This window comes from Pagrus pagrus, assembly GCF_965226575.1.
Source record: "Pagrus pagrus genome assembly, chromosome: 15".
NCBI classification, from domain to species: domain Eukaryota; kingdom Metazoa; phylum Chordata; class Actinopteri; order Spariformes; family Sparidae; genus Pagrus; species Pagrus pagrus.
The window spans coordinates 15,452,001-15,463,135 of record NC_140199.1 but is presented as its reverse complement, the minus strand read 5'-3'; the positions used below and the strand labels follow the sequence as shown (position 1 = coordinate 15,463,135).

The 11,135-nt window shown below is 41.2% G+C and overlaps 1 protein-coding gene across 1 annotated transcript; it reads left to right on the top strand.

The window, feature by feature from the left end:
• Positions 1 to 1,972: 1,972 nt before the first annotated feature.
• On the top strand, positions 1,973 to 10,436 carry opn3 (opsin 3). Its single transcript, XM_084374917.1, has 4 exons — positions 1,973 to 2,417; positions 4,833 to 5,152; positions 8,696 to 8,947; positions 9,611 to 10,436. The coding sequence occupies exons 1-4, from the start codon at positions 2,099 to 2,101 to the stop codon at positions 9,881 to 9,883; spliced, it is 1,164 nt and encodes a 387-aa protein (XP_084231043.1). The 5' UTR covers positions 1,973 to 2,098; the 3' UTR covers positions 9,884 to 10,436.
• The last annotated feature ends 699 nt before the right edge of the window (positions 10,437 to 11,135 follow it).

The window sequence follows — 11,135 nt, the reverse complement described above, 5'->3', positions numbered from 1 at the left end:
TCTAGCTTCAAACGGTGTTGTGGGGACCTTATTTTCCTCTGAGAACAGCTTGTTTATTCAGTTTTGGGAATTTGTTTTATTACCTAATCAATATCGTAAATATAAAAATGATGTGTTTGAATTTCTTCTCCAAAACTACATAGTGCCCCTTTTATTTTTGGATGAACTTGTCCTCTAATGATGTGTGCTAACATGGGCAACAATGAAATGGAGCCACTGACCACATTACTCCAATTCCCTTTCACAAATCCCTTATTAGAGCGCCCGACTACACCATTAATCCTGGTGGCTTTGAGTATAGAGCTTCATCTATACCTCAAGTGAAATACCATCAGACTATGAATGAACATCACAAGTGTGTCAGTGGAGGAGCCGCAGCGTAAAATTAAAACATTCCTGGAGAGTCACGCACATCCCCGGCGTGTGCTCTCATCTCTTGGGTTATTCGGGAGAGATCTGCTATTTTGAATCAACCTGTAGGCACTGAGAAATGAGGTCAGACACAAACAAACATCTCTGCAGGAATCCAAGGTTTCGACACAGTGACATTTTCTGTGTGGACACAAAACTAGAGATGAAGAGCACCACAAAATGTCACAGAAGGTACTGACACACAATAAAAATCTGCCCTGTGAGTGACTCGACCACTTCCAGGCGTTCTCAAAGCAAAAAATGTACACAATCATGACACTTTGGATACTTCAAACGCACTTTTTACTTTCGGTGCCTCATTTCCTGTTATTCAAACACTCAATTATTATTTTTTTCCAGCTCCCTTACTTAAAGAGGGATTACTACTATAATAAAAAGAGATATAAATCATATGTGTACTGTTTAATATATGCAGGAGCATCATTAGATTCAACTGTAGGTTCCAGTGAGTAGCTGGGCTTCATTTGTGCTACAGCTTAAAAAAAAAAAAAAGAAAGAAAGAAAAAAGAAAGGAAAGAGACGTTCAGTGTTTGGTTGAGTCTTTTGAGCAGGGAACAGTTTTGAAAGAGCGGTCCTTGTTGTTGTGTCTTCATACATAAGCATCTTATTCAGCTTTCAAGTGCTCATGATTAAACCGGCAACACTTTACAGTAAGGTACACAAAAATATAAGACATTACTGAGAAAAGAGTAAGGAATTAATTAGGAATGACTTGATGGTTAATGATTAATTAATGAGTAATTACTGAATAACTGTGATGAGGCATTACTACCTTGTGCAGCAGCTGGCTCATAGTTAATCAGGAACAGCTCATGAAGAAAGTGGTCACAGTGTCAATTCAGATTTTTATGAACTAATCATTACCTAATGATTCATTAATAGATTATCTCCCAGTGTGTTCTCAGGTAATTCATCGTTAACCACTATATAGTCCTCAAATCATCAATTACTCATTAGTGATTCATTAACTATCAAGTCGTTACTGATTCGTTCCTCACTTGCTCCTCAGTAACTACACACATTTTCATGTACCTTATTGTAAAATGTTACTGATAAACCTCAAATGAATGTAAACTGCGGTCTTAGATGCATTTAAACATTTAAAAACACAAAAAATGTATAAAACAGATAAAATGCATGTGAAGTCTTTGTGTAGAGGTTTAAATTATTTACCTTGTTACAACAATTGAACTGCAGGCTACATCAGTTCTGCCAAAGTTAGTCCCAATAAGATGGGAAATTACCTGGAAACTTTTTAAAAACTAAAAGCATGAAATGTTTGACATACTCCATCACCTGTACGTATTTTGTTTTTCAGGTGACATTTTTAGAAAAGGTGGTTTTAAATGCTCCATATATGTTTATTCAAACGTAGCTTTATTGACCATACAATTATAACGCCCGTGTTCGTCTCCAAGCCGAACATGTGGGTCAAAAACTATTTTACTTTGAAAGTTGTAGCGGAAATATGACGTTTGTAAGCGGCCAGGTTTGACAGTGTAACATTGACCCACTTTCAAACAGCAGTCTGTCTCGGGCTGGTTTTGAATGAGCGGCGCGGGGAGCGCGTGGAGGAGCGCCCCTGGAGATCACGCAGCCTCTCTCGTGCGAAGGACGCGCGCCCTCATCACTCCACGATGCTGCGAACCAAGTTTTCATCCACGCGATGAATCCCGCCAACGAAACCAGAGCCGAGAGAAGTGCTGAACATTATATTTTTGCAGTTGGCACCTACAAACTTCTCGCCTTCACCATCGGGACTATCGGAGTGCTCGGCTTCTGTAACAACGTGGTGGTCCTCATACTCTACTGTAAATTCAAGAGACTCCGGACGCCCACCAATCTGTTACTGGTCAACATAAGTTTGAGTGATTTGCTGGTTTCTCTGGTCGGGATAAACTTTACGTTTGCTGCGTGCGTCAAAGGCGGATGGACTTGGAGCAAGGCGACATGCGTCTGGGACGGCTTCAGCAACAGCTTGTTCGGTGAGAGAAATAAAAAAATAAAAAAAACCAATATATTTTACATTTATGAATATCTACACTTAAAACTTTTTAGATAATGTAGTTCAAGTGTGCGAGTGTGTTAAACTGTTTTCCCCTTGTTCCCTTCATTACGTGTTCCTCGCTGAAGGCAGAAATATTATATCTGAATAAGAGCAAACAGCCGAATGTAATGTGAATATGTTAAAAGCAGATACGAGCTCATCCGCTGTATAAAATTCATTATAAAGCATTAAAAAAATGGATATTCCACGTGGAAGTGATTTCTATAAAATGTATGTAAATACAGATTCAAGCTGAGCCTCATTTGAACACTTTTTCTATTAGATTTTGTGCAGATGTCCTCACTTTATTTGTCAAAAAACAGTTAACTGACCCTTTAGTCTCCCAAACAATGAGCTGCAAACAGCCGTGAATCCCTGCTGATTATATACTTCCCTTCTCCATCAGATAGTGTGTGTGTTTTATGTAAAGTGATCCTGCTGTGCAGGTCCCTGCTGCATGCAGAGGAATCCTTTTGTCTCCCCCATCGCACCCACAGCCTCCATTTCTTTTACTGTAACATGATTGTCCATTTATTACCTGCATAAGTGTCTCTGGCGGTGACGTGTGAATGAACACTCAGGGTCATTCTCCAGGTCCCCCTCCTGTAGGATTTACAGCTGGGGAGGATGAATGTGTGATAATGAGCTCATTAGAGCGAAAGCCTCGAGCCTTTTTTTGCTGCTTTATCAGCAGTCTAAACACAAGACATGTGCTGGACGCTCGCCCTCTTCTTCTGTGGTCTTATTGTCCTTTGGTTGACATTGGCTTCTCTGCACATGATCTAAAGGACACGTTTGTCTGCCTCTGTCGTGTGGCACCACTGACTTTATTCATCTGTTTGCAGATGAGGATTTTAGATTAAAGCTGTGCAAAGTTTGCGTTCAGAATTACTCAAGATTATAGCCTTCTTTCATCATCGAGGCGACATTGAGCAGAAAGGTTTCCTGCTGCTTTGGCCCACGCTCACATTGGCAGAACAAACCTGGCAAACAATGGAGATTTCACTTCACATCCTGAGAGCTCACCTGCCTCTCCCCCTAGTCATTCACAGAACGGCACAGCAGCTGAAAATGCTCAAATCTACTGGGTGGCATTTTCACTTGTGAAACCCAAGGTCACCCACCTAGCCATGGCAGGATCACAAATCTGGAGAACCTGAGAAAATGAGTTAAATAGATACAACTCCCTGCTGACACAGGCTATAATACAGAAGTGTGCAAAAATAAACGGCGTAGCTCTATCTGTGTCCTCTGGTTCTCCAGACGCGAACATGCTGTCATCCTTCCGCCTTATCAGAGGTATTACTCAGAGGAGGTTTGTGTCAGTGTGCCCGACACACACAGACACACACACAGGGGCCACACACGCTGCAGCAATAAGCCCTGGCAGTTCTGTCAATGCTAGTCAGTCCTGCTGAAACCCTATCTGGGTAGACATGTGGCCCAAGCTGAGAGCACATCCTGAAACAATTCACCGTATCATGTGTTTGTAATTCAGTCAGTTCTCGTGTTGATCCCATTAAAGGGGCACTGTGTAGTTTTGGAGAAGAAATTCAAACTCAGAATTTGAATATTTCCAATATAAATGAGGTAATATGTATGTATTTTTTCCATAACTGAATAAACAAGCTGTCCTCAGAGGAAAATAAGGTTCCCAGAACACTGTTTGAAGATAGAAAGGTGGCAGGGTCCGCCAAATCAAAGTAAAACAGTATGAAATTGTGTTGTCCTTTAAGGTCAGTTTGTTTATTCAGTCATGAAAACAAAGGAGTTTGTTTATTTAGTTTGTTTAGCCATAAAATGCTATCACTGAAGATTTTTCTCTCCTGATTAAAACTTCTCCCCTAAACTACATAGTGCACCTTTAATGAATAGATTAGTGGATTGCAGACAGCGATGAAGCGGGTATTGGAGTGTGTAATTGGATAGATGTGTGTCATGTGCATCGACTTGAAAGATGCAGAATCGATTTTTTATACCTTATCATGCCTCTGGCTTTAACTAACATGCCATGATCAGTAAAAATGAGAACAAAATTATGCAACATAAGAGCTGCAAATGTTTTTATATAAGATGTACACACCATTCAGCAGTACCCACTTCACTTTGTGTGGAACAAGCCGGCTGTCCGATGCAGACAGCAGGTCTTAGCACCGGTGTGGGGGGGGAGTAAAGAGTCTTTTTAACAACAAAATGCTTGAATGCGATTGTCAGCTGCATGATGTCCAGAATTCTGTTGAAATTATGATGAAACCCATTCAGTCTAAAGAGACGCTGAGTAGTCACTGACCCAGATCCTGCAGTGAGTGCTCTGCATTACTCAGCATGGCTCTCTGTCTCTCTCCACTGCCAGGCATTGTTTCCATCATGACTTTGTCTGCCCTGGCCTATGAGCGCTACATCCGGGTGGTCCACGCGCAGGTGGTGGACTTCCCCTGGGCGTGGCGGGCAATCGGCCACATCTGGATGTACTCCCTGGCCTGGACGGGGGCTCCCCTGCTGGGGTGGAACCGCTACACGCTGGAGATCCATCGGCTGGGCTGCTCCCTCGACTGGACGTCTAAGGACCCCAATGATGCCTCCTTCATCCTCTTATTCCTCCTGGCCTGTTTCTTTGTGCCTGTGGGCATCATGATCTACTGCTATGGGAACATCCTCTATACAGTGCAAATGGTAAGTCATGCAGATTTTTTCTGTGTAGTTGTTTGCATAGTTAATAAATTATGAATGAGTTAGATGAATAAACAGAATGAGTTACACAGAGTTGTGAGTGAAGGGTTTCTGGGATCAGGGAAGGAAACATTAAAGATGATTGTATCAACTGACAAGTGGGCTCGTCCCCAACTAAAGAGAGAAAGTTATGACTGATCTGCCCGTTTAAGCTGCTTCTCATGAAATATGTAACAGAAAAAGTGTTATATATTATTAGAATTATTTACAACTATCACTTGAGATGATCGTACACAAATGACATTTCAACTCCTCACAGTGCTCACACTTGAACTGTCTGCAGCACCTCCACTTCAACCAAAATTTCAACTACTTTTACCATTTACACGCACGTCAACAGACATTATATCCACTTTTATCTTTGTCTTTACCACTGACAATTCAACAGCTTTCATCTGTTAATCTTTAAACAACAGTTCAACTGTGTTAAACTAAGGGTGGCCAAAAATTATCACCTGGATCTATTTGATTACAAAAACGAGCCACAATCTGAATTGTGTCCTGTAGAATATTATAATTAATACAGAGTTTAATATTAAACTTTATTTTTTTTGCCCCTTTTGTACAAAACTTGCAGCTCAAAGTGCTCTTTACATTTAAAAAGGAATAAACACAAAGTTAAGATAAGAGGTTTAGAAGTATAAAAGGAATAAAAACAGCAACACAAATTTAATTAAAAGGAAGCAGGTAAAGATAAAGGTAGACACTCAAACGCATAAAAGGTCCATTAAAAACAGAATATGGGACACCAGTGTGAAAAATGCAAATGGTGGCAACATCGGCACCATTAAACCACAACGTTGCATTAAAAATAGTTCTTTCTTGGCACAAGCTCCACGTCCGCCATGTGACTACCTATAACTCATGTTGCATTATTTCCAAGATGTCACACAAGGAAGTGCCACGTGAAGTTATTGATCCAACCAGCATGGCAGTCTAGTTGGCTGCATCACTCTACTTGTATGTTCATGTTTAAAGGAAATGGAAGTGTGTGATCTCTAGGATTCTATCGATCGCGATCTAAAATGATCAGCTTGCCAGCCACTACTTAAAGCACATAAAATCTGCGTGACACTTCAAATGATTTCAGGTCTCAAATGTTCACCTTCAAACAACAAACAGAAAACTACCTCTTCCTCCACAACTTCCACCATTCATACACAATTTACTCCAACTGTCAGCACTTAAATTGACACTTCAGCTTCTTCATTCAGGAACACTTTTTTTGCTATTGTCTTGAACTGGCATTATATCAGGACTTCAACTTAAACCGACTTCCAGGTCAAATTATCTCCTATTCTGCCACTGACATATCAGCTCCTTCTTAAACACTATTACTACACACTTAAACTGACACTTCGACTTTATTCAGCAGCACTCTCATTGCTAATATCTTTCCATTTATATTCCTGAACTGGCATTACCTCAGGACTTCCACTTCAACTGACTTCCAATATATCACCTACACTGCAACTGACGTCACTGAGCTTACTCTTAAATCAACACTTCGACTTCATTCATTGCTTCCAATCAAACTGAAAATATAACTTCTTTCAGCACTTCCATTTCAACTTCTTACAGTATCTGTATTTCAGCTGCCACTAAATAACAAAAAAATCATACTTTTACTACATAATAACTGTGAAATTTAAGCAACACAGACACGAACATTTTCCCCAGAATATCTACCCTTTTCCAATCAGAGAGGTGAAATAATGGATCACAAGTATGCAGAATATATCCTGGACATTATTACTTTCGGCCATAGTCTGTGCAGATTCAGACTCCTCTGGGTTTTCATTTTTATGAAAAGAAACCCCTCAACCCTCACTCGTCAAGTGCTGCCTTTCACTCCTCTTTCATTACAGGCACCATTTCCATAATATGCCACGGTGCCTTCTGGGTTTGTCCTGTACAGTGGGAATCAGTGGAAAGCTCATTGTTCCTTGTGGCTGTCCGGACGCATAGAAGTGTCATTCATGTCATTAGTCACTGAAGACAGCCTGGTAATATGTGTCATGCGAGCAGGTTGTCAGGATGAGAGTTAAGCAAAAAAACGATGGAGAAAGTATGACTGTTAGAAATTGGGGAACATTAGATTATCATCGTGCTTGTATCATCTTCATCTGTTTGTACAGTCGGACAGATGGCCACTGAAGTGTTTGAACAGAATAGTATGTAAGCAAACGTGTAAATGAGAAACAACACAATGTCACTCTAATCAAATGAGCCAGATGTCTGTCTGCATCACAATGTGCAGCTGCTGCTGTTCTCCCTTTTTTTAAGTATTCACAACCTTGTAGGAAATATGAGCCGCATCACAAAAAATCCCTGAACGCCTCAGAGGCCTGGGAGGACTCATCACGCGTCACAGTGTTCAGGGAGATGCTATGAAAATCTTCAAAGACAAGTACTCTGAACCAGACAGTATTTTTGGCTTGTTGTGAAAGCCGTTGGCTCGCGTTGGCAAAGCCAGAAAATCTCACTTTAGACACATGAAAACCTGGAGAACGACATCAATTAACAAGGAAATAGATTGTTTCAGAAATATAGAGCATAAACAAAAACAGACCTTGTGAATTCATGAATAAAAATAGAAGGTTGCGGTGACTCAATCGGCTGCTGTAGACTGTCTTGAGGGAGTCTAGAAAATTGCCATATGCTCTATTATCTCATCCGTTTAGCTGAAGGGTCTAATATAATCTATAGTGTCAGTCATCAAATCTATTGAGGTATTCACAGTGTTGTCTCCATGAGCTGTTAGCCAAGATTATGGAAATAACACTGCATAGTGAACACTTACAAGCAGTCATATGCTTTTAAATAGAAAGATTCTCAAAGCCAGGTGTCTCTCCATTTTGTTAACGCTGCTTTTAATAAAGTGTTATATATCCTTGCCTTAAAGGTAACTGCATAGTAAATAGCATGCAAAGCGAGAAGATATATTCTCCCTGATGTCCATCGTGCGAATTACAAAGTACATGTTTCATAGTTTCCTAGTTCCAGTGTTCATAAATGCACTCAAGGTCATTGAAGTCAGTTGGTCCCAAGCTTGGGAACTAGACTCCTCGATGGGTCTGAAGATTTATCATAGGTGTCCCGAGATGACTAACTAACTAAACTAAAATACTATTAAAAAGAAGCAGTCGTAGAAGAATACATCATTCTCTGTTCACACTGCTCCTGCTCATAGACATATGCAGTCGGTGACAAGGCGTTACAAATCGTCATGACTTGGCTGTAAGGTCAAAAAGGTTGGGAACTAGTGATCTAATTTATTCCTGACAGGTGGTGTTTGATTATTTTGGGATGACTATAAAACCCCATGTAATACAAATCAGACTAGCAGCATCTTGACATCAGATGAAGGCATTTAGGCATTTCTCCCATTCTTCTTCACATGCATACACACCAAGCCAGCGGAGTGTGTTCACACAACAGCCTTTATACCCCTCATGACAGCATCCTCCTCTCTCTTTCTTTCAGCTGCGCTCCATCCAGGACCTCCAGACGGTTCAGATCATCAAGATCTTGCGGTACGAGAAGAAGGTTGCCGTCATGTTTTTCCTGATGATCTCCTGCTTCCTGTTGTGCTGGACGCCCTATGCTGTTGTGTCCATGATGGAGGCCTTTGGCAGGAAGAGCATGGTCTCTCCAACCGTGGCCATCATCCCCTCGTTCTTTGCCAAGTCCAGCACAGCCTACAACCCCCTCATCTACGTGTTCATGAGCAGAAAGGTTTGTAGTCCTTACATTCTGAAAACAATAGATTTGAATTTTGGGTCATTCAAACACCTACAAGTAAAAAGATGTCAGATGCCAGCATTCATTTCTTGCTCTGTGTGACTGGTGAGGGTGGCGTCAGTTGAAACGTTCAACCATGATTGCTGAGCTCGGGCTTTGCTGCCTCTAGAATATATTACATGTTTGGCTGGAGAGCTCCGATTGGCCACTTCCTGTATGTTCAGTCGATTTTTTCCCCTCCAGTGACCAAAGCTGAACTCAGAACTTAATATGGACAAATAGGGCAAATCAATAGCATCTCAATAGGGGTGATGGTTTGCTCTCCTCTCATGCTGCTTCAGTTTGTGGTTGTAAAAGAAACAAGTGAGCAGTTGTGGGAGAATTTTCACAAAAAATAGTGCAGAATTTGATTTTTCGATGGGAGACATTCTGTAAAAATGATGGAAAAGCAAGAAAAAAAGAGAAACTACAACATAGTATGTTCTCACACATTTCTTCAAGCCTTATATGTACAGTTTGTGTGTATTGTATGTGTGGGAGTGAAATTGTCACTCATTTAGACTGCTGGCATCCACGTGTTTGACGGGCAAATAAGTGAGGGACGGGTGCTATTTTTTCCCTGTGCTAAACACCATCCTTGTACTTCCCCTCTCACAGTTCCGGCGTTGTCTGCTGCAGCTGCTCTGCTCGCGCCTCACGTGGCTGCAGTGCAGCCTCAAAGAGCGCCCGCTCGCTCCGGTCCAGCGCCCGATCCGACCGATCGTCATGTCCCGGCAGTGCAGCGGCAGGGACAGACCCAAGAAGAAGGTGACCTTCAGCTCCTCCTCCATCGTCTTCATCATCACTAGCGACGACCTCCACCGTCTGGAAATGACCTCTAAGACTCCAGATTCCACGGACATCAATGTCATCCAAGTGAGGCCCTTGTGAGCCATATGGACTGGACTCCCTCTCCCCACTACTCAGTATGCCTTAGGACCTAACATGCAATTCCAAGCCAAAATAATCCTGTCTGACCTCCCTGGACATTTCTGCGTCCACACACGGTTACAGGCTCGCTACCACTAATTGTAAATATCCACCTGTCAGCCCGAGATCTCAACTGAACATATTTCCTGACAGTGTTTTGTCTCAGCAGGTAGTATGAATGTGTGACATCCTCATCTAACATCAGCTGTGGTGATAGAACATAGTACATACTTATGTAGTTAACAACTAGTAATATGTTTCTCTTGGAAAAAAGATCACACTTATTTGTCAAATATGCCACGCAGTACACAATATGTAACAAGAGCAGAGTATTCAGAGGACAGCAGTGTTATGGACCTGAGTTTGGATCAACATGTGATTTTTGTTTTGGTTGGTACCCAACTGCAAGTGTGTAAAATGGAAAATAAGCCTTAGCTCCTTAGCCATAAACCATTAATACACAAACTGACATTATTGTGTATGGATTCAAATAAAGAGATCCTATTTTAAGCTACCAAGCTTGTGTACTTTATCTCATTTCGATCTAACTCTCCGTGTGACGAGCAGTCACTGTGAAATGACACGTGGTGGATTTATATGTATGAGGATTACAGGAGTGTAATTAGATAAGAGGAGATGAGACTGGGACCTTAGTATGCTCCAGTGACACACTCCTTTCATAACCTCCTGGGCTGTCAGCTATGAATAGACTTGATGAATGGATTTCCATAGCTGATAAGATCCTTCATTAAGGGTGTGTGACTGAGTGACTGAGTGGTCTTTGTTTTTTTTTTGCTGTTCAGTTCAAAATATAGATTGATTGTATCTAAAAATGCACCTGTTGGCTTTCTTGCCAAGAGTTAGATGAGAAGATTCACACCAATCTCATATGTGTTTGATTAATATGAAGCTGTAGCCAGGCCAAAGCTAGCTTAGCTTAGCATAAAGACAAAAAACAGCTGGCCTGGCTGTGAAACAGGCTTCTCTGCATATGGCAGCTAAATCTGGTGCTTTTCAGTTCGAGGACAGCCAACCTCAGGGATACAAATGGACTTGAGCACATCAATTGATTTGCAGCATCTCTTAGTAGAGTTAAAGTCTTCATATGCATTGAGAACTCTATTTTTAAAGTGCATCTTCAGAATCAATTTGTACAAATAAAAGCAGCAAATCTGTTGCTCTATTGCTTAATCCCAAATCTTGCAAATGGATA